The sequence below is a fragment of the Agelaius phoeniceus genome, chromosome 4, assembly GCF_051311805.1.
Source record: "Agelaius phoeniceus isolate bAgePho1 chromosome 4, bAgePho1.hap1, whole genome shotgun sequence".
NCBI classification, from domain to species: Eukaryota; Metazoa; Chordata; class Aves; order Passeriformes; family Icteridae; genus Agelaius; species Agelaius phoeniceus.
This window is the reverse complement of record NC_135268.1, coordinates 71,494,406-71,520,864: the sequence shown is the minus strand read 5'-3', so window position 1 is coordinate 71,520,864 and position 26,459 is coordinate 71,494,406. Positions and strand designations below refer to the sequence as shown.

The following is a 26,459-nucleotide window of genomic DNA, read 5'->3' as shown; positions in this document are numbered from 1 at the left end:
CAGGGACAGGTGACAAAGGGCACGAGCTCATCTCTGGCCATGCCCCAAAGAGGAGAATCAACCCCAGGGCAGCCCTGCCTGCAAGCAGCTGGCAAACCCTGCAACTGGAGCCCTGCAAAGCTTCCAGCACTGGGGCCTTTTCCATCCCAGTGCTGCCATCACCAGCTCTGCTTCTCCTGCAGGTGGGTAGGGGATCACCTTGTTTCTCCATTCCCTCCTCAGGATTCCTCTCCCTGAGCTGTTCCCCCCTGTGGCTCAGCTGGGGTGAAGGTTCCCTGGACCTCTCACTGCAAGGTGTAAGGGAAATCCTTGAGGGATGGTTCTTTCCAAACCTGGCTGCTCTCCTCGGTCGCACTGGAGAGCTGGAGCTGCTCCACTTTCCCAAAATAAAATTAATATTCAGAAAATAATGAAATAAAAATGTATCTCTGATGAACTGGCCAGGATGCCAATTATGAGATACAGGGGAGGTGGGCTAAAAGCCTGAATGGGGGGGTGGGAAAGCAGTCCCTGGGACGCAGGTCAGCACAAGGCTGGAGACAGAGGTGGCTCTTCTTCAGGAAATATCTTCACAAGCACTGCAGACCAGCAGACACACACATTCCTCAGTGCCAGCTCTCCAGCTGGAGCTGCAGTGCCAGACTCATCCTGCATGGCTGGAAAGGGGATACACGAGGCCCTGAGAAACCACAGAGATTGCTGGAACCCTGGATGCTGAGAATTTCAGACTTTCTGTGCTGCCAGACACTGATCCCCAGGAGAACACTGCATTGAGCTGAGGCCCTGGAGAAGGCTTCCAAAATGGAATGATAGAACTGGGATTGTGGGTGTGGAGTTTGATTAGAAGTGTGTGATATCACAGGGTGGAAAACTTGGAGTTTAAGGTTTTAGAATCTAGTAATATATATATATAAAGCAAAATGGAGGCTTTAGGGTGGAGGCTGGTCCTTCTTCTTCACTTTCTTCTTCATGGGTTTGGGTGGTTTTGTGTAATTGGATAAAAAAGTTCACATTACAGGCCATGGGTGCTTTGTGGTTGGGTTAAAATTAAAAACAATTTAGGTGTCATTTCTTAATTGGACAGTTCATCCCTAAAGGGCCTCATAGAAAGAGAGATAGGGCTCCATTTTTAGTTTGTTAGAGTGAAGTGCTGTAGAATTCAGGGTTTGTGAGACTGTGACAGAGATAAGAACTAATCAACAACAGACTGCTGAGCTGAGGAGCCACCTGCAGCTCTGAGGGGCTTTGCAAAGCCTGGCCTGGCCTTGTGTCCCTGCTGTCCCCAAGCCACCACTGCTGGGGATGCCCTTGATAAATGCAGCTAATTCCCAGTGTTCCTGGATGCTGGGCTAAGCCTGATGGCACACAGAGTGACCTTCTGCCATCTGCCCCCAGAGCAGAGCACACAAGTCCCTGATCCCAGCTCTTCCCCTTGCACATGCCAATGGATGCCAATCCAAGTTATTTATCAGGCCACACAGCATCAAGGGGATGCTGTGCTCTGAATTCCAGAGTGCATGACCCAAGGCAGGGCAGGAATTACTGCCTGCAGCCACACAACTCTTCTGCTGCATAAAAAAAGCAAACCCATTGCTTTTCCCACTGAACCAAGCTCTTAAAACCTGGATGTGCCTCTGTGCGTGTTGGGGTGAAGAAAAATGTGTTTGGGTTCCCGTTCCTGTACATGGGACCCAAATCAGAGAGTATTTGAGGCTTGGCACCTCTGCCTTTAACCTTGGATATCTGGAGGTGATGCTTTCCCTTGCACCCCTAAGTGTTTTTGGATCCTTCTGTTACTCTTGGAAGGCCCAAATCCCTTCACGCCACAGATGAATTTTCCATGAACATGGGGCTTATTTAGTTCCAACTGCACACAGCCATGTGGCTGCCCAATGACAAATTTCTAGGGATGAGTGTTTTCCAGGTGGATTTCTTTTTTTCTACTGTCCTCCCAGCTCAAAGGCTCAGATTAGCTGAGCTGTGCTTGCCCATGCCTGATAACATCTTTAATATCTCTTAAAAGTACCTACAAAATATCAATACCCTGCCTGATGCCATCAAGCCCATGTCTGAGAAGAAAAGGAGGAGCTCCTTGCCAGGCATGAAATTGAGCCTGGAGTCATCCTGGATCCAAATAAAATCTCTTCTGGAAAGCAAAGCTGCAAGCTGCTGAACAGATGTGGCCTTATCCATGCATGGGGGAAAACATGGAGAGATGAAAGCCTGACATGTCATTCCTGACCTGGCAAAGAAATGGGAATGTCAGCTCAGAGTTTGAAACAGGCTCCAGGGATCCCAGATACACTCTCAGACAGTTGGAAGGGTGAAGATGGATGGAAGGTGTGTGTTGTGTGTATGGGAATCTGGGATAAAAAAAAATCACTTATGAGATTGGGGCAATGGGGCTGTTGGGAAAGAGGAGGCAGCAAAGGCTGAAGTATTAATCAGGAATTGGATTTTGGGTGAATTTATGTCAAACACTCTATATTTGCACTGCTCTAGGATGGAAAAGCTTTTCCCTCAGTGATAGCTGCCTTGTGGTGATGCAGATTCTGCCTGGATTACACCAAGCAGCAAAAGCAGATTTGCACACTACAATCAGTTTCACAACATCAGTACAGCCAGAAATTCCCTTGTAACTCCACCACATGCTCATTTTATAGATGTTTCTTCTGACCTGAGGTCAGGGGAGGGACAAGATCATCTTTTAAGACAGTTCCCATCCCCAATCATCCACAATTCCACAAAGCCAGTGGCCCAAATCCCCGTGATTTTAATGTTATGAGATGGAATTGGTAAGACGGTTCTTTTGCAGAATGTGTCAACCCATGCTCAGGAACAGAACTACCTGGAAATCCAGATGTGTGGTTTGGGGGAAATTTCAGTGTTTGATATTTGTCTTCTTTAAAAAAAAACCTCAAAAAACCAATCCAGCAACAATAAAAAAATCAATTAAAATTTCTGAGGAACTATGAATTAAAAAAAAAAAAAAAAGAATTTATAGAACCTGCAGTGCACACTGTTGTCTAGAAAGGATTCCTGGGAACCTGACAGCTACCAGCTGACATGGAAACACTTGTAAATCCATGGAGAAAACCATGGCAACAGTCAACAAGCATGAGATGGATCTGCACTGTGGGACAGTGCTCTCTCCTCTTTCCCAAGCTTCCATAGCCACAGCATGCAGAAAATCAGAAAATCGCAGTGCAGAAAATCACAGTCTCAAGCTGCATCAAGGGAAATACAGGTTGGATATCAGGAAAAAGTTTTTTACAGAAAGGGTGATAAAGTTCTGGAATGGCTGCCCGGGGAGGTGGTGCAGTCCCCATCCCTGGGTGTGTTTAACAAAGCCTGGATGTGGCACTGGGTGCCAGGGTTTGGTTGAGGTGTTGGGGCTGGGTTGGACTCGGTGATCTTGAAGGTCTCTTCCAACCCAGTGTTTCTGGGATTCTGTGAATTCTGTGAAAATGCAAAGTCCTTAGCTAAGTACATTCCCTGGGTTTCCCTGGACTGAACCACACAGGAGTTCAGTCAACGGAAATCCTGAAATCCTTGGAATTCATGAATCTGGCTATCTGGAGTGTCCTGAACTCCTCCAAATTAACATACTTGCAGCAGGAAAGCCTTGAAGCACGAGAAAACCCTTTCTGGAGCCAGGATGCTCCAGGGGCTTCCAGGTTTCTGGCGTTGGATCCAGGAGTCAATCCCGGCTTAGCCCGGAGCTGCCAAGGTTTCACTCTGATGGCTGCATGGCAAGAAAGCCATGGAAACTTGGCATGGAAGGGCTGCCCTGGAGCTAAAAGGAGTGATTGAAGTGGAGGCTGTTAAACCTGGGATGTTTCCACTTGGTTTTCCAACTGGCATTTCCCAATGGAATCCTCGTTCGCTGGCCAGCACCCAGGGCAGCTACTTGGGAATCTCGTTAAATTCTGCAGGAATGTTTCACTCACTTCGGGCCACTGCACCCAGGAGAGTGGCCAGTGCTTTGCAGATGTGCAGGAGGCTGAGGCCATGCCCCAGATTTTGCAGCAGGAAGATCAAATGTGACCAGTTTGGGTTTATTGCTGGCTCTGAATTGACACTGGGGAGCTCTGGAGCTTCTGGAATAGCTCATCAATGAAGGAGAAAGGGAGAGGCTGCACAGATGGATCTGTGCTCCATTCCTACTTTAACCTCTGCTTAATTCCCATTTTAACCTCTCCTTAATGGTCTTTTCCTTTTTCTAGCTCATTCTTCACATCTATAACGCATCTCTTCCCAGCAATTTAAAGCTAGAGATGCAATCAATCACCTGCAGGCAGCTAAACCACCAATTTTGGAGCTGGAATAGCCATTTCCAGGGATTGAAAATGCAAATAGAGGCAGGTTTGTAGCAGCATGGATGCCACCAGACATTTCACTCCTGGCTGCTGGAAAAGCCCACACTTCCCTCCCCAGGATGGATGAGGCACCAAGTTGGCCACTGATTCTGAAGAACAGAAATGCTGCAAGCAATGGCAAATTGAGTCTCTAATTCTTTTGGTCTCTGATGAGAATGGAGGAAAAAATGCTTCCACCCAGACAATTTCACCTTCTGTTGGAAGAAAGTTCTTTCAGTTATTGGAGATGGTCAAATCATGCCTTGAAAAATGGACACTTCCAGGGATGGGGATGCCACAGATTCTCTGGGCCACCTGTGCCAGGGCCTCACCACCCTCGCTGCAAAAAATTTTGCCCTTAAATCCAATCTCAGCCTACTCTCTTTTAGTTTAAAACTGTTGCCCCTTGTTCTGTCATTACAGGCCCTGGTAAAGAGCCTCTCTCCATATTTCTTAAAAGCCCCCTATAGACACTGGATGTAGGAATGTGCCCCCTGTTCACAGAGTGACAAAACTATCCTTTGCCTCCTTCAAAAGGAAAAAAGCCCAGAAATTTCTTTCCTCAATTATCAAAGAAGACAGCTCATGGGACCTGGGGGACTTCACCTCAAACTTAAGGATGGCCAGCAGGACAGAAGCCAAAAAGTCCCACCTGAGGAATTTACTAGAAAAAGAAGAGAACAAAGAAACTAATGGCTTTTGTGAGGTGTTTTACCAGGAGGAAGAACCTCTTGCACCTGGCTCGGGTTTTCTCTGTAAAGAGTTTTGTTATTTTGCCTTTTATTAAAACATTTTTGTTTCCAACACTACCACAGAAGCCATCCTGCTGATTTTATGCCATCTGAGGTGGCTGAGCTATCTTGGGTATGAAGCAGATCTCCAAGAGCTTATGAGACATAGCTTGAGGAGACCATATATCAACTGGAAGGGGCTCTGAGCTCTCCCTGGAACTTTCCTTTCTCCAGGTGAGCACCCCCAGCTCTCCCAGCCTGGCTCCAGCCCTTGGGGGAGCTCTGTGGCCTCCTCTGGATTTGCTCCAGCAGCTCCACATCCTTCTGATGTTGGCCCCAGGGCTGGAGCAGCTTTGCAGGAGGGGTCTCACCTGCAGAATCCCCCTGCCCTGCTGCCCAGGCCGGGGGATGAGCCCAGGATGCCCAGGATGGCTCCCCAGGCTGTGACACACATTGCTGGGCTGTGCCCAGCTGTTCCTCTCCCTTCATCCCCCAGCCTTCTCTGACACCCTGCCCTGCCCTTGCACTGGGCTTCAAAAACAAGATGAAGGAGTTGGGTGACATAAAATATTCCCCTGGGTGACAAATCAATCCAGAGCCCACTAAAGGACTCTGCCCTCAGGGAAGGAAGAGGGGCTGGAGCAGCTGGGAGATTCTCCCTGGAGGAGACCCTGGGGTGGAGGTGTCTCTGCCCTCCTCACACCCTGGAACATCCACGATCCTTTGTTGTTCTTTTGGACCTCCCTTGGTTCTCTCAGAGACCTCCTTGTGGAATCAAGAGGCCTGCTATCCATTAGGCCTGTGAGACGGCTGGTTATAATCTCCTCTTTGATGTCCTGGCACTGAGAAATCCCTGGATGTTCCCACTGACAGAAGGGAAACAGCCCAAGTCATGGGCTGGCCCTGCAGCCTGGGAATCTCCCAGGTCATGAACCTGCCCTTGTTCCTGCTCTGCTGGGGCACTGCTGGCCCAGCTTGGCCAAATTGAGGAGGTTTGGGTGATGCCATCCATGCCCAGAGCAGCAGAGAGGGATTTGGAGGTAACACTGGGAGGGATTTGTCCCTGTGCCTGATCCTGGCTCTGTGCCGTAAATTTATTGGTGGCCTCTTTCATTCACATATTGGAGGAGGCAAAACCAAATTTTCACGGGGAGAAAAATCATCAAATTATTTTTGTCAAAGCAAAAATAATTATTTTTGCCAAATATCAAGTTATTTTTGCCAAAGATGAGATAGAAAGAAAGAATTTGGAAAACAAAGGCGAAGTTTCAATATTGAAACTTTTCTAAGCAAAACTTTTCTTTTGGGGTAGGGAGGAACACACATGTTGAAGCACTTTATACTAAAATTTACTTACATTTAAGTTTACAAACCAAACCAAACCTAATAAAAACTCAAGAGGAAATAGAAAATTATGGATAATTTCGAAAAAGAGAGTTTAATTTTCTCTTGGCCCAACTCTCCCCTCACTAGATTCCAAATCTGTGGATAAAGGACCATTATGAGCCTTCTGTACCTCCCCTGGGTACTTCCACATCCTCATTATCCAACTTTTCATTGAAAACATGGACATTTTAATGCTTGATATTCTTCTGTACATCTGCTGTGGAGCACTCGTGGTAGCCCCACAAACTAATGGTACCCAGAGGTCAATGATTTGCACAGTTAAACTCACAAAAACAAAGCAGTGAACTCTTTGGAGTGAGGAATCATCATTTTACAATAGGAAATCCAGATCCTACCCTCATGTTCCTGGACAAAACTGCAGTCCAAATAGATTTTATTAGTACGAAAAACAAATAACAAATAACGAATTGTTCCCAAATGATCACATTCTTGCATTCTTTGTTGTTTTGCTGTTTGTTTGGGTTGTTTTGTTGGGTTTTTTTTTCCTGTTTGTAAATGGCAATAAACAGCTCGATTTGCTTTTCATTTGTAGGCTTTTTTTGAGTGGTTTTGTGGACATTCCTAAATTTAATGGAACCATCTGTCTAGTGGGATTGGTTTTACTCCTTGCCAGTATTTGGGGGAATGGATGGCTTAGCACTGATGTCAGAATTGGTGGTTTCTGCTGAAACCTGCAGGGCCCAAACTCCAGTTTACCTGTCAAAACCTGCCACAGTGTTTCTCTTTCCTGCAGGGAATGAAATGGAGCAAAAAACCAATAAGGATAACCAAGGAGAGGATGAAAACAAGGGAAAAACTGCTAGTGCTGGAATTTCTGAGTGACCAGCCTAGCACCAGCAGAATTGGGACAAAAAAGACATTCAGAGTGGGGTGGAGACCAACAGCCACTGAAAGAGGAAGGATTTAACCTTGAGAAGGAAGAAAACAATCTCTGGGTGCAAAGATCTCTACAGGCACCAGGGTGACAACTGTGGTGACCCCAGTGCAGACACCTAAACTCAGTGTCGTGCTTTGCAGAGCCCTTAAAAGTGCCCACAGCATTGCCTGGGTGCCTGCCAGACCCTGAGGAGGGTTTCCTCACCTACAGCTGGCTCAGTCCCTCTGTCTCTTCACAAGCCAAGTGATTTCTTGTGGACTCTGACACCTTTTCCAAACGTGTGTGGTAGAGCTGCCTCCCTGATGATGCAGTTCGGAATAAAATAAAGGTTCCTTAGTCCCCTGTGAACCTGAAATGCAGTCACTCCTGGGCTGGAGAAGAGTGAGAGGAAGGTGTTTAGAAGTGTTTAGAAGTGTCAAGAAATAAAAGGGGAGACAGAAAAATGGAGTTTCCCAGACCATTTTGCTGAGGTGGTTGACCCAGTCCCCAAGGTGACCATCAGGCAGTGCTGGAGAGGGAGGATGACTCACATCCTCACATCTGGCAGGGCAGCAGCATTTCTTCATCCCCATTTCAGCACTGCTGGATGGAGACCTCAGGGCTTCGAGGTGTGACTCCTCCAGTGACCTGGGGAGGTGTTTCCAGCTGAGTTTGGAAGAAGGATCCTATGGAAAATCCCTTATGGAGCAAAACAGCAGTGAAAAAGATGAAATTAACTTATGCTCAGGCTTATGAAATTAACCCTGAGCATGAGCTTGGGCATGGCAGGGAGCAACTATTTATTTTTTGGACACTTTCCCTCGGAGAGCTCTGTGGCATGACCCAGAATTGTCCAAACCCGGTGCCAGCAGAGCACCAAACTGCAAAGCCTGGGCAGAGGCAGCCACAGGGGACATCCACCAAGACAACCCAGGTTCTTCTTTTCTCCATCTCTTCTCCAGGTGGGAAGTGTGATCTGTCAGGATCACTGCTAACAGGGACATCAGGGTTATCACCACACAGAGCTGCTTGCCCAGACACCCCTTTTTCTGCTGTATCTCCAAGAGTTTGAGTGTGAAGTACAAGGCTGGTCCCCCAAAGCACCCAAACCATCAGTGACCTAAAAGGGAGTAAATCCAGATGGATCAGTGGGGGAATATGGAGAAAATCATCACGTGGGATGGATTCAACAAAAAGGGGCTACAGGGGGAGAAGACCTCTAAGAAGTTGTTTGCCAAAAGGATGAAATCTAAGGAAAGAATCTAATTCCTTAAAGAAGATGACATGGACACACAACTAATGAATTTGCAAGGAGACACGGATATGTTCCCACTGCAAGGAATAAAATTTCCAGGAATTGGGTGCAGTAAGATCCAGAATGGCCTCTCTCAAGCACAGCAGCAGAGGTTCAGGGACTGGCACACACGTGCAGCCCACGTGGTTTTGAATGGCTGATCCATGGGGAGCTGCAGAGACAGACAATCCTTCATCCAAATGTCACCACTGCCCATGGTATTTGCCACCAGAGCCACAGAGGGGTACAGGCAGGAGGAGAATCAGGAAAAGTGAGAAGAAGACGAAGAGCTGCAAAGGCAGAAGGCACCTGAGGGTTTGCCAATGCACCCGGTGGGATGGCAGACAGATCATATTTCTGCAGTGCTGCTCTCCAATGGCTGATCTGAATTCTGCTGTGAGTCACCCAGCTCTGCTTGGAGCAGTAAACACCCGGTTTTGGAGCAAATTATTTTTGTTCCATACATTAGGCTGTTAATTTAATCACCTGTGGTTTCTCTGAGTGCATGCTGAGGGGTGTGCAGAGAGAGTACACAGGGAAGGAACAGACCTTTTCCAGCTGAATGTGTGGAATTCATCCTGACAGGCTGATGGCCCCATTTAATGTAAACACTCTCCACCCAGCCCCCTTCCCTCCCTGCCTCTGACTGGAGCAGCCACAGACACTGGGAAAGTTCTGTTTTGAGTGTAAATACTTTCCCTTGCCCTGTCCTTGCAGCAGGAAAATGAAACCACCCACGTTCCCATTCCCCTGACCTCTGGGGGAAGTTCATGGATCCTTCCTGTAGGACAGCAGCAGCCTTTGGGATTGTTAATGAATCCCAGGAAGAGTCTGAGCATCACATGTGTCAGGAAATCATGGAATTGCAGAGTGGCTTGGGTTGGAGGGACTTTAATGTCATCCAGCTCCAAGCCCTTGCCATGGACAGGGACACCTCCCAGGTTTCTCTGAGCAGCATCTAACCTGGCCTTGTGTGTTTGTGGTTCTCACATCTCAGCATTGGCAGGTGGGCAAAGACCTACAGCTGTGATAGGATGAACTCTGTGTGCACCACCACCACCCTGTCCAACACCCTACTGTCACTACCTGTCCTAAAGGGAGAGGCCAAACTGGCAGAGAAATCCCTGTTTTCCATCTGCTGAGAAAGTCAGTGGGGTCCTGCTTTCCTGGAGCACAGGTCAAGTGATGGAGACTGTGAAAAATGTGTATTTTATGATTGGCTTTTCACAAATATGAAAATTATATGTGTTATGTTAGAAAGTTATGCTGTATTAATTTTCTTTAGGTAGTGTGTTAAATATAGTTTTAGGTTATGACATAATGTTAAAATAGAAACTAAGCTATGTAAGATATTTTTTAAAAAGAGGAATGGGGCACTTGCACTGAGATAGCAGCCACAGGACACCTGAATCTTTCAGAGAAAGAGAATTTATTGCTCCATTATCAGAAGAAATGAACTTCTTCCTGCCTTGCTCAGTCCTGAAGATGCTGTCAGGATTCAGAGGAAGAAGCTGACCCTGACCAGACAGAATCCTGTGTTTGAATGGAATTTATGCATCATGTATGAGATGTATGAATATGCAACAGGCTGTTGCTTTTAAGGGTTAATCCTTTGTTAATGTGGGTCCTTTTTCGGGCTTATTTTGCCCAGAAAGAGGTACCTGGACTGTGTGTAACTCTTTGTTTTTATTGTCTCGTATTATCCTAAATCCTAATTGTCCAAATTTTTATTAGTCTAATTATATTCCTATTTTTATAACCATTTTATTACTATTAAACTTTTAAAATTTTAAAAATGAGCGATTGGCGTTTTTCACAGAGACTACAGAAGAAACAGTCAGGTCAGATCAGTAAAATCACACAAATTACTTTTCTTCTCTATCTCTGCCTGTCAGGAAAAAATTAAGCCCTTCCTTCAGAGACTTTTATGCATATTTCCTACTATTGCTGCACTGAAGCAAAGATGTGCCCTTCAGTGCTTGGCAGCAATGTGAAGAAAGCCAGGCTGGCTCCTCTCAGGCCAGCTGAGCAGGCAGCAGTGACCCCTTTATTTTCATTTTCAGGACACAGCTTCAGAATCCTCCTGTGGAAAGGTGCACCTGAGGGAAAGGCATTGACATGCCAAGGTACCGAGCTGCAGGGCTGATCCTAAACTCAGTATGGGGAGGTTACTGGATGTATTTCCCACGAGGGTATCTGGTTTTCTTTTTAATTTTTTGGGGAAGCAATCCAGGGTACAATCCAGTCATCTGAAAGCAGACACTGAGGTTGCCCATGTGTCTTGTGCCACTGGAGACAAATGCCACCCTCCTGGACCCTGGATGTCCCTCCAGGACCCTGGGTGTCCCTCCTGGACCCTGGGTGTCCTTCTAGAAGAGCATGGAGCTCCTCTCCATCCTGCTTTGAGCCAAAACCTCACGTGGTTTCCTCTTCTACCTTAGGGGTGGCACTGGGCATATTTGAGGGAAGCAAATTGCAATCCAAGCCTGATGAACAACCATGGCTCTGTAGGCATGGACAGTAATGGGAGATGAGACATCAACTCTCCACAGAGATCTTCACCTGTGAGTCTGGTCCCAGTTTCTGTGTCTACCTGTGCACCAGGGATGATTACATTCCTTGTCTACCAGAGCCGTGGATGAGAAGGGAGCACTGATTAAGGTTTTCAGGGAAGGGGACTCAGGGAGAGTCCACTGGTGATAAATACCCTGGGTGTCCTTCTAGAAGAGCATGGAGCTGCTCTCCATCCTGCTTTGAGCCAAAACCTCACGTGGTTTCCTCATCTACCTTAGGGATGGCACTGGACATATTTCAGGGAAGTAAATTGCAATCCAACCCTGGTGAGCAATCTGAAGGCATGGACAAAAATGAGAGATGAGACATCCACCTGCTGACAGACAACTCTCCACAGAGATCTTCACCTGTGAGTCTGGTCCCAGTTTCTGTGACCACCTGCACACCAGAAATGATTTCATTCCTTGTCTACCATGGATGAGAAAGAAAGCACTGATTAAGGAGGTGCTCAGGGAAGGGGACTCAGGGAGGTGGTGGCAAGGGAGGTGATCAGATGCAATGGAAATTGTTCCCTTCTCCTGGGTGGCTTTCCCAGGAGAGCAGAAGCTCTCTGCCAGCATCTGCACCACTCCTTTGCCTAAATGCTGGCAAAACTGCAATCTGCCTGCATGCAGATACTACAGGGTGCTCTCCTGCCTCCCACACCATCTGTATCCACCAGTGTGAGCTGCTCCAGTCTAGAAATAACACTACTGTATGAATAGCCCCTGACACAGAAGAGGCTGAAGCTCCTGACTGATGGGCTGGTGCATCATGAGGGATCTCAGAAACATCAGTCTGCAAAGAGCCCAGGAGTGCTGCAACTGTGTGCTGTCACTGGAAGTGAAGCCCAGCATGATTTAATCCCAAATAATCTGGTTTTTTTTGCGAGGCAGAAGAGAGGGAGAGATGAAATATTTGGAAAATCTTGGACTTTTCTCCTTCTTTCTCATTGCTGAGAAGGTGGTGAGGCCCTGGCACAGGGTGCCCAGAGTGGCTGTGGCTGCCCCTGGATCCCTGGAAGTGTCCAAGGCCAGATTGGATGGGGCTTGGAGCAACCTGGGATGGTGGAAACTGTCCCTGCCCATGGCAGGAGGAATTGGATGGTGTTTGGGATCCAACCCAAACCATTCTGTGATTGTATGATGATCTCTGAGTGAGGAACACACAGGAAACAAACCCTGTGATGTAAAGTCACTCTGCTTTGCTTCCCCAAATGCCCACAAGTCCTGGCTGGCTGCCAGCTGCACTCCACACTGCATCCTCACAGCTCTCCAGATAATTCCTATGGAAGGAACCCTGGGGACAGAAAGAACCCATGGCTGAAAACCTTTTCTGGTGCAGTTTGGAAAGAGTCTCTGAGAGAACTTGGCTTCAAAGGCTGAGGATCAGAAGCTGGAAGCTGCTCTGAACCCAAGTCCTCTGCTCTCAGACCAGGACGAGGGGCAGCTGATGGTGCCACCACTGCTGTGTTTTCTGTGTGCCCCATGCCCTTCCAAATTGCCTTTCTGAGAACCCAGCTGGGCAGGGAGCACAGGTGTCAGGTGCCCTGCTGGGCCCTCAGGTGAGAGGGCAGGAAATGTCACCATTTCCAGCTTCTTCTGCTCAAAACTGGGTGCCTGGATTCTGGGGTCAGTGCCCTCCATGATCCCTGTCATTACTCATGAGCTGTTCCTCAGTGATTTGTGGAGCTGCTCTGAGGAAACCTGAGCTGGAAAACAGCCAGGGATGAGATGTGACACAAGCCCAGGGTGCTGGTGACATCCTCCCCTCAGCAGTGCCTGGCTCCACATCATCCTCCTGCTGCAGGGGACCCTCCTGTCCCTTTCCTGTCCTGCTGCCCCTCTTGCCTCACTGCCACAAGGATACCCCCATTCCTCACCGTCTCTCTGCTATAGACCATCAGTTTTAGGCCTAGGATATGATTGTCCCCAATTCCAAACAAGTTTCTTTTTTATCTTTTCCCCACCTCAATGCTTTCACCAAGGTCTTGCCCCTGTCTCCTGGACTGGAGCTCTGGCAAAGCCCTTCCAGCAGAGTCTGGGGCCACATTCTTGTGCAGCGGGGGCTGTTCCCTGCTCAGTGTTTGCAGAATTGAGCCTTTAATTGGAGATCTCTTGCAGGGATGCCTTATGGCTGGTTTTTTTGGGTTTTTTTTCCCCATAATGTACATTTTTTGGAAGGTTTTCAGCTTTTTTCTCAGCATTTGCAGTCCTGCGCTGCAAGAGCCTTGCAGGGGAATACAGCCAGGAGTTCTTTAATTCAGTTTATCAGACAGGGAAGCCCCTGTGATTTGCTCCAGCCTCTGACTCACTGGGGGAAATACAGATCCCATAAAACATGACAAATAAACAAACTCGTGGACACAAGAGGAGCAAGTTTGATTCCAGGTCCTGAAATCAAGTGACACCAACAATCCCATGTTCCTACAGCTCCAGGCACACTTCTGGGGCAGATTTGTGTTGGAAAGAGCTGTCTGGGCCCAGTCCAGTTGATCTGCCTTAACTGAATGTCATCAATGTGCTCACTGTGAACAACAGGAAAGGCAGCATGGATTTGTCCAGTGCAGGGATTTCTCCCAGCAAATTTCTCCCTTATAAATGTTTCTTTTTAATTTTTTTTTCCTCCTTTCCTTTCCTTTCCTTTCCTTTCCTTTCCTTTCCTTTCCTTTCCTTTCCTTTCCTTTCCTTTCCTTTCCTTTCCTTTCCTTTCCTTTCCTTTCCTTCCCTTCCCTTCCCTTCCCTTCCCTTCCCTTCCCTTCCCTTCCCTTCCCTTCCCTTCCCTTCCCTTCCCTTCCCTTCCCTTCCCTTCCCTTCCCTTCCCTTCCCTTCCCTTCCCTTCCCTTCCCTTCCCTTCCCTTCCCTTCCCTTCCCTTCCCTTCCCTTCCCTTCCCTTCCCTTCCCTTCCCTTCCCTTCCCTTCCCTTCCCTTCCCTTCCCTTCCCTTCCCTTCCCTTCCCTTCCCTTCTCTTTTTTCTTTCTTTTTTTTTCCTTTCCTTTTTTTTTTCCCCAGCTCCTGGAGGGGGTAAGAATAAAAGATGCATTTCAAGGGCCTTAATGACTGAGCTGTGAATTGCCTCGGGTTGGAAACTGCCCAGGAGGAGGAAATGCCCTCTCTTGATCAAGCTGGCAGTTGGTTTTCTGCCACCAGATCTGGTGGTTCTTGGGCTTGGCTCCAAAGGCATCAGCCACGAGCCCTCCTGGAGAAAGGCTATTCATTAGGAGCAGCTAAAAACCATCTCCTGTTCCAGCCACTCCAGTTAATCCATCCCTGGGCTGATCTCACCCATAAATTATGGTGCAGGGAGAAGTGCAGCCTTCTGTTTCCATGTGACAGCTTCACAGAGCACCAAACCAGAGAACACAGGGCAGGCAGAAGTAGAATCAGGGAATCACAGGGACATTCAGGTTGGAAAAGCCCTCCAAGATCACAAAATCCAACCATTCCAAGCGCCACATCCACATGGATTTTAAATCCCTCCAGGGGTGGGGATTCCACCACTGCCCAGGCAGCCTTTGATGGTGTTTGAAAACCCTTTCCACGAAGGAATTCTTCCTAAACATCAGTTAAAAAATCCTAATCAGTGAACAAAGCTGATTCACTACAATCATAGAATCAATACATCAAGTTATCCCATAAGGAATGATGGAAATAAATCTCCTGCTTTGTACCTGCAAGCATAGAGACCCCAGGAACCAAAATCTGTGTTTTACCTGTCATCTTCCACAGGTTTGTCGATCTCATGTTGTCTCACATTGAGCAGAACAACCTCAGCTTGTTACACAGACACAGAATGGAAAATTTCACTTGATAGATAATGTCTGGTACCAGAAGCTGGGACTTTATCCCAGAAGGGTCCCATAATATTAAAAGGTGCTATCAGCCCTACCTAGAATACAGCACAGTAATCATAGCAGGTAAAACTCCTATTGATGCCTCAGAAGATAATTCAGGTTTCTTTCCCAAGGAAATACACTTGTTTTGCCAAATATAATAAAGCCATCAAACCCAGCTTAATATAGATGAATTTACTGTTATGTGGTTTATTCTGGTATTGCTTCCAAAACTCCTGTTGAGAGATTTTGTAACATTTTGCTCACTGAATCCCAGCAGTTTCAATTTTTTCAGAGTCTATTTTTTCCCTGTTTGTGGTACACTCCTTATAGCAACTGCCTCGAGATGCGTCAAGACTCTGCTATATAAATATGGACATTTGGCTCTAAATAGTTTTATTTGGTGGTGGAGGGGGTGGACTGGAAGCAGAATAATCCCTTACACAAGTCATGGAATATCTGTGTCCCACTCCCAATCACTGCATTGCTTTGGCCAGGCAGAAGCAGAGCAGATGTTCAAATCTGGGTGTCCAAATCATTGACTGAGGTCCAGAATAAGGCATCTGCTATAACAGCAAAAACTGCACTGAGCCCCTCTGTCCATCTCTGGCTTCCCACACAGGTAGGAAACACTTGGGCTCCAAATAATTGGTTTTGGCTGATTATTTCCAAACAAACATGGAGTGTTTCCCTGTTTTTCTACACCCTGGTGTCTTCTGAACTCAGGCGCGTGGAGGGAATCAACACTGCCTAATGCTTTGGCTGCATAATTTACTCACAGGCTTGTTATCCATGTGCCTACTTGGAATTGTCTCCTGTGTCCCTCCTGCAGGATGGAAATGTGTTTTCCCTGGAGGGAAACCCAGCTCCCAGGCTGTTTTTCCACAGAGTTTCTCCAGACAGACACAATCCCTGCAGGTGAATCCACGGTTCCCTCAGTGCTATCCCAGGGGGCTGCACATGCCCACAGGTCCCTGTGCCTTTCCCACTGCACACATCCCTGCTGCCATGCCCCAAGAATGGCACGCTGGCAGGCTGCTACACAGCCCTGATGCTATTGCAAGGAAAAAGAGAGGCAGAAATCACATTTAAGGGGTGCTGAAGCAAAAGCAAAATTTGTCAGGGAAAACAATGGATTTCTTCTCACTTGAATGCTTTAATAGTCTTGTAATGGTTCAGGAATGGTTTGGGGCCAAGTCTTCTCTTCTTGAGAAAGGGAGATGGGCTGGAAGATCCATCCATCCATCCATCATCCATCATGCATCCATCCATCATCCATCCATCCATCCATCATCCATCTTCCATCATCCATCCATCCATCCATCATCCATCCATCCATCCATCCATCCATCCATCCATCCATCATCCATCATGCATCCATCCATCATCCATCCATCCATCCATCATCCATCTTCCATCATCCATCCATCCATCATCCATCCATCATCCATCCATCATCCATCATCCATCATCTATCCATCCATCATCCATCCATCCATCCATCTATCATCCATCCATCCATCCATCCATCCATCCATCCATCCATCCATCCATCATCCATCATGCATCCATCCATCATCCATCCATCCATCATCCATCCATCCATCCATCCATCCATCCATCCATCCATCCATCCATCATCCATCATGCATCCATCCATCATCCATCCATCCATCATCCATCCATCCATCATCCATCATCCATCATCTATCCATCCATCATCCATCCATCCATCCATCCATCCATCCATCCATCCATCCATCATCCATCCATCCATCCATCCATCCATCCATCCATCCATCCATCCATCATCCATCCATCATCCATCCATCCATCCATCCATCCATCCATCCATCGTCCATCCATCCATCCATCCATCCATCCATCCATCCATCCATCCATCCATCCATCATCCATTCATCATCCATTCATCATCCATCCATCCATCCATCCATCCATCCATCCATCCATCCATCCATCCATCATCCATCCATCCATCCATCCATCCATCCATCCATCCATCCACCCATCCCCTATAATTTAATTAATTTATGGTACTTTGGCATGAGCCCATTTGATGGGAACACCCTGTGGTGCCTCTTTCCTGGATGATGTTCATAAATCCAGCCAGAGCTTGGTCCCAGCAGCTTGTGACACCAGCAGTGTCTTTGCTGGTGTTTTTAATCAATGTTTGGTTCCTGTGAACCAGGACCAACAGGGGACATGTGGCAGATGGCATGGTTCATCCCAACTGCTCTTGTTCCACTTTGATCTGATGCTCTGGGCCATAGATAATTATCCCAGAGCATTTTGCATTCCTTTCTCTACATCACTTCTGCCACTTCCACCATAACTCAGAAAAGTTCAGAAGATACAAGGAACTGCCCTGACAATCAAAGTAACTAAACGTACTTTTATCCTTCTACTTTCAAATCACCTTTTTTTTTTATCAGGTCCTCCTGTGCACAAAAACACTACAGAAGTTGGGGGTTTTCCTGGGATTGTGGCTTGTGGTAGATTTTAATATTTTCTGATGTCTAAGCAGGTGCTGAGCTCCCTCTGAACCTTCCTTCTGTGAGGAAGAGTATAGGAGTTTTCAGTCCTTTACCCACCTGTCCATTTTTACAGGAACTTGGGATATTAGAGCACTTTTAGCACTTTCTGAAATGTGACTGGGGTTGATGATGGGCTCCATCCAGAGCAGAGTGACCAGATCAGGAGAGGGGATGGGGCTTGGAGCCACCTGCTTTGGTGGAAGATGTCCCTGCCCATGGCAGGGGGTGGAATGAGATGAACTTTCAGGTCCCTCCCAACCCAAACCATTCTGTGATTCTATCACAAAAGAGTTCATCAGGTGGTGAGCTCATCACAGGCACAGAGTGATAACATAAACCCTTTTTCTATTAAAAAAACAGCGCTAAATGCTATTTTATCAGAGTAGAATTAGATTCTCAATTTCTACCAGAACTTGGTCTCGCATGAAACGTGCTTTCACAGTGTTTTTCCCATAATTTATTTTACAAGTGGCACTTCCTGAAGTAGACCAGTGCTACAGCTCTGCAAAGTGCTTTGTGAAGGACCTCCTGCCCTGTGTCAAACAGCAACTCAAAAGATATTTATATTTTGGCTTGAAGGAGACCTTTCAGAGCCTGGCTGGTGCAGCAGCTGCCTTTCCTTCAGGGTGCAGGTGGAAAAGCCTGCAGTTCACTGTTCTTCTGCATCATCCCTGGGAATGAGCAGCAGCTTCCACTGCAAACCCAGCGAGTCACCCGCCCAAGGCAAAGGTTGGACCGTCAGTCTGGAGGGTTTTATCCATGCCCAGGGATCTCTTCAGGCATTCCTTGAGTGGGTGACCTCCTGCTTGTGGATGGAGCCTTGGGTTGTGGCCTTCACCCTTGTGTGGCACTAACTAAGGTGTTTCCCCATTTCTCACTATGTGTCTTTCTTTCTCACACCAGTCCTGATTTCTGACCAAATCTAAAGAATAACAAACATGGGAGCCTGCTATGGGAGCCCAGACTTAAAAACCACAGGCACTGAGGTACATAAATCACCATCCTGGGTACCAGCCTGTCCATCCTTGATCCCAAGGGATGGCTGTTTCCTCCTAGATCCTTCTGAGGTGCTGATGGACAAGTCTTGACCTCCACTCCTGGGATGGTCCTGTGAACTCACACTGACTTCAGGTGCTCCCCAGCTGAAGAGTGATGGGAATCAGGCTTCCATTCCTCCTCCTACTCTTACCTACATTCTCCTGGATCAGAAAGCAGGTGACTATCTACCTGTAGGGGGTTCTGGTTCCCTGACTACCTGGAATAGGTGTCCTACTGCAAGGACAAACCCAGCACCTAAATTTAACAGGATTTTCCATCAGCAGAAGAGCCAGTGAAGCCTCTATAGAGCCACAGAATTGTTAAAGTTGAAGAAGTTCTCAGAGATCGTTGAGTAAAAAATCCAGACTAGGATATATCCCACTTTTCTGCAAATACCTGCAGTGCAGACACCCTCAGCTCATTAGTTGAGCCTGGATGTTTTTGTAGTCATAGAATCACCACGGAATGGTTTGGTTTGGAAGGGACCAGCATCTATCTGGTTGCTCCAAATCCCACTATCCCAGGCTGCTCCAAATCCCACTATCCCAGGTTGCTCCAACCTGGCCTTGGACACTTCCAGAGATCCAGGGACAGCCACAGCTTCTCTGGGCACCCTGTGCCAGGACCTCACCATCCTCACAGCCAGGAATTTCTTCCCAATCTCCCATCCAACCCTGCCCTCTGTTCAGTTTAAAACCACTGCCCCTTGTCCTATCACTTTCTGCCCACATAAGAAATTGCTCTGCCTCCTTTTATGAGCCTCCTTTAGGCACTGAGCTCTCCCTGGAGCCTTCTCCTCTCCATGTGAGCACTCCCAGCTCTCCCATCCTGGCTCCAGAGCAGAGCCCCAGCCCTTGGAGCATCTCCATGGCTTGGCACAACCAAAGGGAGATGAACTCTATGCTACAAACCAGCCTTAAACTCCTGGCCCCACATCTCTGAGAAGTCTCCAGCTAAATTCTCTTGGCAGGTGTTTGCTCAGGGAGCAGGAGCCCTGCCACAAACCCCAGAAGCAGCTCCCAGGAGCCCAGGAGAGCTCCACTGCTCTCCACACTCGGCAAAGACAGGACCCAAACACAAACTACAAACCAGGATTTCATCTTGGCTTGAACAACCCGCTGCTAAAGATCCTCATCAGCCACAGGAGCTGTTAATTGTATTTAAACTGCTGGTGATAACGTCCCGTGCTCAGGGACTGTGATCACACATCCAGGAGGGAGTTAAATCACTCAGCTGATGAATAGACTGTGGTGGTACTGGGGAGTTTGAGCTGATTTAAAGAAAAATCATTGTAGATTATTTGAGCATGGAGAAATGGCTGACAGCATTTGGCACGCACATAATTTGAAAATTTTGATTATTTCAGTTTTTCAGCACCACTGTGAGGAATATTACCCCTGTGTAACAAATGTGGGAGCTACTCTGCAGAGTGGCAGGGATGTGTACAGACTCAGAGACACCGAGTACAGAAGTTTCCGAGTGCTGAAGGACTTTAAAGTGGAGCTGAGAGTCTTTTGTCACTTGAAAAATTTAATTTTACTAAAAATTTTAATCAGACCTCAGTGAACAGTGTGACTCAATGATGACTTCCTGCAAATTCATGTCAAAGAGAGAAAAAAACAAGTCAAAACATTTGGATATTTTCAGAAGAAAAGCAATCACTTGTTCATTTCACTTTCATGCGATTTGAAGGCTCAATTTGAAACGTCTCTGAATTTTAATAAATTCCAATTTACTCTGAACTTGAAATAATACATTGCTCTTGAATTGAAAGTTATTTTGTTTTTCATGGGAGTTTTACTTTCATTTAAAGTGTGTATCAATATAATTTTCTGTTGGTCCCAAATTCTTTCAACTAATTTTGTCTTATAAAATAAATAAAACCCATTCTACTTTACCACTTACAACCTTCTTTTTTAGCAGAGTTGGCCACAGCATGTTTCAGCTAGTGGATTTACAGTGAAATTTCCTGATTTTTGCAAGTTTCAGACCTGTCTCCTGTGCTGCAAAATCCAAGATTAGAAGTTTCTGTTCCCTTCTTGACAGCATTGGATGATTCTCAGATTTGAATAGGAAATTGCCATTAATAAAGGGGAGGGAGGGGAAATCAGAGGCCACATATTTTGTAGTCATAAAATAAATGAACTTCTGCCGTGTTTATATTATACATATAATATGGCAGGAAGCAAAGATCAAAGCTGTGTTTATAAAGGACTTGGCCAGTTGTGTGCTCGGAGGAAGCAAATGGGTTTGTGGGAGGCACCCCAAGAATGAAGTTTGGATTTTTAGCTGGTGAAAATCAGTGTGCCTTCTTTGACTTGTCTGATTTACATCAGCTGGTACAAAGGTTTCAAGGCAGAACAGATATGGTAAAACAAAATAAAATTGTTTTTTTCCTACTGAAAAGTATTTGCCTGAGGTTCCTTCTCTGTTTCAAAGTACTGGGAGTAACTCAGAAGAACAGGATCCCGATTTCCAGCTTCATTAGCTGGAAGGTTGTCAGGTGGTTGGATCCAAACAATCTTTAAAGCCCCTTCCATCCCAAATCATTCAGTGATTTTGTTATTTTTAAGGTGTTAGGGTGCAAATGAGGTTTGGAGCTGGTTCCTGCCCTGGTTGGCCGAGGAAGGGAACATCAGAATGGGGCTGCTCAGAGGGCTCAGCCTTCAAGGACTGGCATCTCCCTGAGCCCCACAAGTCCCAAACAGTTTATTTGCAGGTTACACCACGTCCCCTCCATTCCCCCCAATACACCTGATCACTGAAAGGGAAACTGAGGCATGGCCAAATGGGATAATTCATCCCTGGTCTTGCAGGGAGAGGAGTTCAGTGCAGCCTCACTGCTCCCTGCCTGAGTTATACCATCAACTGCAACACTCCCACAGGGTGAAAATTCCTCACAGCAATGACTTCATCCCATGGAGAGCTGAGCCAAACCCCCCCAAACACCACTCTCACCCACAGGAGACACTGAAGAGGCACCAGACAGCAGCAGGGTGAGAGCAGACAGGCACAGCCCTGATCCACCACTCCAGGGACCCCTCAGCTCCCCAGGCACCATGGATCCCACTGGAAGGTGTCCCACAGCCCTGGGCTCCAGCTGTGCCTGGGGATACAGCCCAGGGAAACAGCCCCAGTGTGGAGGGAGCTCAAAAACCTCAGCAGCTCAAAATCTGTCCTGCAGTCACGATGCTGCTCCCACTGACCTGAGAGGCAGCCCCGAGCAAGAGGATCTGAAAAACCCTGAGAAAAAAGTGCAGCAGCCCCAGCTGTGATGAATGCTCCTCTGGCTGCAGGGCTGGTGGGACACAAGTCCCCCATGGGCTGTGGGACACGTGGGTCCCAGCTGGCAGATGGAATGACAGACCTCCCTGCTTTGCTGAGCTCTGTGCAAAGGCTGCTGCTGATACTCAGGAATTATTCCAACCTCGTTTTTCCCAGCTCCAGGTTCAGCTGCAGCATTCCAGAGGGTCATTCGGGTCCCCTGAGCTGGGTGCCTGCTGTCAGGGTGAGGAGCACTGGCTTCCCTGCACATCCTGGGTCCCTGGTGCTGGAAGGGGACGCTCACACACATCCCTGGTGGGCTCTGTGCCTGCTCAGCCTCCCCTGCACGCAGGAGGGAGCATCCTTCTCACAACCAACTTGCCAAAACTTTAGAGCACAACACGAGGGACAGCCCTAAATGAGCACACGGGCACTACAGCAGGGCCACAGCTCCTGGGGGTGGTGGATCAGTCCTGGAAAACCACAAGGGATCTTCACCCACCGCCCTTATGGATCATACCCGGTCCTGCTCCAGGTCCCTGCACAAAAACAGCAACTCAGGAAGCCAGGATTTGTGCTTCAGGCTCTGACACACTCCTTGGAGGGATAAAACCTCCCTCATCTCCAACAGAGGTGGGAGCCCTGGACCCACAGGGGCATATCCAAGTGCAGTTCCCAAACTAGGAGAACGAGGAGATAGCAAAACTGTTTGAAACCACTGTGCCACAGAAACAGCCTGTTTAAAACAGAGTTGCTTCCTTCTTAGCCTAAACTTTGTTAGTTAAAATGCTGAAAGCAGAATGAATTAATTAAAGCAATTATTATTTATAGCTGCTATTTTATTCATTTGCTATCTACTCTGATTGATTATATGACTTTGCTTAATAAATATTGAATAAGTGTTAATTAATTGAATTAATTCATCGCTGGTTTATTCACCTATCAGTCACCTCTCCCTCATTTCTATGCATGAGTTGTGTCCTGAAAAGTTTGTCCCAAGGAGCAGGTCCCCAGGGGCTCAGCCCCAGGCAGCAGAGATGGGATGGGGTCACTTACCAAAAGGCAGGATGAAGAAGAAGGGGAACCAGCAGAGGATGAAAACACCCACGACGATGGCGAGAGTCTTGGCTGCTTTTTTCTCCCGGGAGAACTTGAGGAGCCTCACGGAGAGGGAGCTCCTGAAGTTGTGGCCCTTGCTCCGGGCGCTGGAGAGGGGCTCCTCCAGCACGCTGCGGCAGTGGATGCGCAGCACCACCTCCATGGACTTGTTCCTCTCCTTCTTGACCCCTGCCTCCAGGCTCCGGGTGGTCCGCCTGGCCACCACGTAAATCCTGAAGTACATCACCAGGATGACCATGAGGGGCAGGTAGAAGGAGAAGAGGGAGGAGAAGAGGGCATAGCCCGGCTCCTCCGTGATGCTGCAGATGCTCTCGTCCGGCGGCGGCGGCTCCTTCCAGCCCAGCAGCGGCCCGATGGAGATGACCATGGAGGAGAGCCAGACCACCACGAGGATGACTCCTGCCTTCCTCTCGGTCATGATGGTGGGGTACTTGAGGGAGTACTTGACACCAATGTACCTGTCCACAGAGATGATGCAGAGGCTCATGATGGAGGCAGAGCAGCAGAGCACGTCCACCGCTGCCCAGATGTTGCAGAAGATGCGCCCGAACACCCAGAAGCCCAACACCTCCAAGGTGGCCGAGAAGGGCAGCACGGTGGTGCTGAGCAGCAGGTCGGCGATGGCCAGGTTGACGATGAAGTAGTTGGTGACAGTCTGCAGGTGCCGGTTGCAAGCCACCGAGAGGATGACCAGGATGTTCCCCACGATGGCCGAGAGGATGAAGACGGCCAGGAACACCCCGACTCCCACCGCCTGCACATCCAAGGCAAAAGTCAGCGTGGTGCCGTTGCCCTCGGGGGTCTCCTCCCCTTGCAGCCCCCAGGACCGGTTGGCAGCGCTCTGGCTGCCTTGTCCCGTCCGGTTCCCACTCAAGCTGCCATTGCTCAGCTCGGGGAAAGTCATTGTAGAGAAAGTCCGGGCTCCATTGAGGGCGAGGAGAAAGCGGTGCCGAGGCGCAGCTCCCCCAGCATCATCCCCGGCTGGCAGCCCCCGCCAATTCGCGCTCCGCACCTCGCTCCGCCGGCCGGGGTGGAGGAGAAAGGGATGGAGGGATGGAGCGAAAGAGAGAGAAAGGGAGGGAGGGCAGGACGCGCTGCCCGTCGCCCCCCGCCCGCTTCACGCCGTCCGCCCGCGCTGCCCCCCGTCCCCGCTGTCCCCGCTGTCCCCGGCGCTCAGCCCCGGGGGGGCAGCGCGGTCAGAGCCCCCCCGCCGCCCTGGCATGCTCCGGGGGCTGCGCTGGGCACGGCCGGCAGCGCCCGGCGGCTCCGCGGCTCCGAGCTCCGACCGGGAGCGGCGGGAGGGGCCGGACGGGCCGGGGGCGGGGGGAGCCCCGCGCGTCAGGTGCCGCCGGGGAGGAGGAGGAGGAGGAGGAGGAGGGGAGGAGGCAGCGCTGCTTTGCAGGACGAGGCGAGCCCAGGGCAGAGTGAAAGCGGCAGCAGAGCAGGAGGGGAGAGGAGAGATGATAGAGGGGGTCCAGGCGAGATGATGATGATGGAGGCGGTCCAGGCGAGATGATGGAGGGGTCCAGGCGAGATGATGAGGGGGTTCACGCACGCTCTGGGAGGAGGCAGCTCCCGGGAGGGTCTCGCAGCACTGGGGTGCAGCCCCAGGAGGAGCACTCAGAACTGGGGTTTAGCCCTCAGCAGGAGCACTCAGAATTGAGGTTTAGCCCCCAGGAGGAGTCACTCAGAACTGAGGTGCAGCCCCAGCAGGATCATTCAGAATTGGGATGCAATCCCAGGAGGAGCACTCAGCATTGGGATTTAACTCCCAGCAGGATCACTCAGAACTCCGGTACAGCCCCAGCAGGATCACTCAGCACTGGGGTTTAGCCCCTAGGAGGATCACTCAGAATTGGGGCGCAGTCCCATGAGGATCCCTCAGTACCGGGGTGCAGTCCCGGGGGCGCGGCGCTCCCGCCCGTCACCGCCGGAGGGCAGCAGAGCGCAGGGATTGCCCGGCGGGTCCCGGGGCTGCGGGGACCGAGCGGGGACCGCGAGGGGACAGCGAGGGGACAGCGAGGGGACAGCGCCATCCCGCTGGAGACCACCCTGCGGCACCCCCGGGACTGCATCCCAGCAGGAGGGTGCCCTGCCAGGCTGGCGTTCCCTCCCTTTGCCCCAGCATCCCAGCAGGAGAATGCCCTGCCAGGCTGGCATTCCCTCCCTTAGCCCCAGCATCCCAGCAGGAGGATGCCCTGCCAGTCTGATGTGCCCCTCTCCCAGCGTCCCACCACAAGGACGTCCTGTATGGCTGGCATGTCCCTGCCAGCCTCCACATCCCAGCAGGAGGATGCTGTGCACAGCTGTCCTGTTTCCCCCAGCCCCAGGTCCCCACCAGGAGAATGCCCTGCCAGTCTGATCATTCATCCCCAGCCCCAGCACCCCACCAGAAGGATGCCCTGCCAGTTTTCCTTTGTGGTCCTGCATCCAGCATCCCTCCCATGCCAAACCCTGACCCCTCAGCCCCTCAAGCATCCTGCTGAGGGTGCAAGCATCCCCTCATGAGCTCCTTCCCAAAGCACAAGGGACAGTCAGGGTCTTGCATTTGGGGACAGCTCTGTGCCAGGGACTGAACCCTGCAGCACAGCTTGGACACAGCAGCTTCTGACTATAACATATAGGAACATATTTCTGGCTAATTTAAACAGGACTGGGGTTTTTTTCCCACTGATAAAAGCAGATCCTGTTTACACTGGTTTCCTCCCAGTGACCTGCCTCCATACATTGGGATGGGGACTGACCCTGCTGGTGAACAGGGGCTCTCCCTCAGCTTCTTTCTACTGTACACAGGAAATATTTCCTTGGAGTGTGTTTATCCATGATTTTTCAACTTATTTTTTTCTTAAAAAATAGTTGGTTTAAAGGGCAGGCCAAGTGGACAGTTGGGATGATTTAACTGGTGCTGTCAGAGCATGGGAGATCTGGAGATTCACTGGGTATGAGAGTGGACAAAAATACTATAGCTTCTTTATTCTTTTTTTCCCCTTGATAATCATTGCAGGAAATGACACATTTTTGATTTTCCTCATTTCTCTTGACATTGATTTTCCTCGTGCACTTTTTTCTTCCTTAAGATTTCACCCAACTTCCTTGAGCTGGGTTTTTTGTCCTGCTGAGAAGAAGAAAACTTGAAAATACAAGAAAATAGAAACAAATATTGCACAAGAAAAATATTCATAAGGATGGTTTTGCTTAAAATAACCCACCCAACAAACCCTTAACAGCTTTTTTTAATGTGAATTTTTTTAAAAAAAAGCCCAAACACCCAACACTTGAGGTCAAATTCATTTTCCTTATGTTTTGATGAAAACATGTCAGCCACCAAAATGAAGGATTGTTTCTTACTGGGATGCTAAACTCAGCATGGGAAGATCTCATCCATGGAATTTCATAGCCCTGTCTTTGCAGCAACACAGATTGCTGTGGAGATAAATTTATCTCATCTAATC

At 48.7% G+C, this 26,459-nt stretch overlaps 1 protein-coding gene across 1 annotated transcript in view; it reads right to left on the bottom strand.

Moving 5' to 3' along the window:
- Window positions 1-24,362, bottom strand: part of ADRA1D (adrenoceptor alpha 1D) — a 46,273-nt gene extending 21,911 nt beyond the window's left edge. Inside the window, exon 1 of the mRNA XM_054633468.2 lies at window positions 22,945-24,362. Coding sequence (XP_054489443.1) covers window positions 22,945-23,911 — 967 coding nt within the window. The 5' untranslated portion in view covers window positions 23,912-24,362. The remainder of the gene's footprint in view (window positions 1-22,944) is intronic.
- Window positions 24,363-26,459: the final 2,097 nt, after the last annotated feature.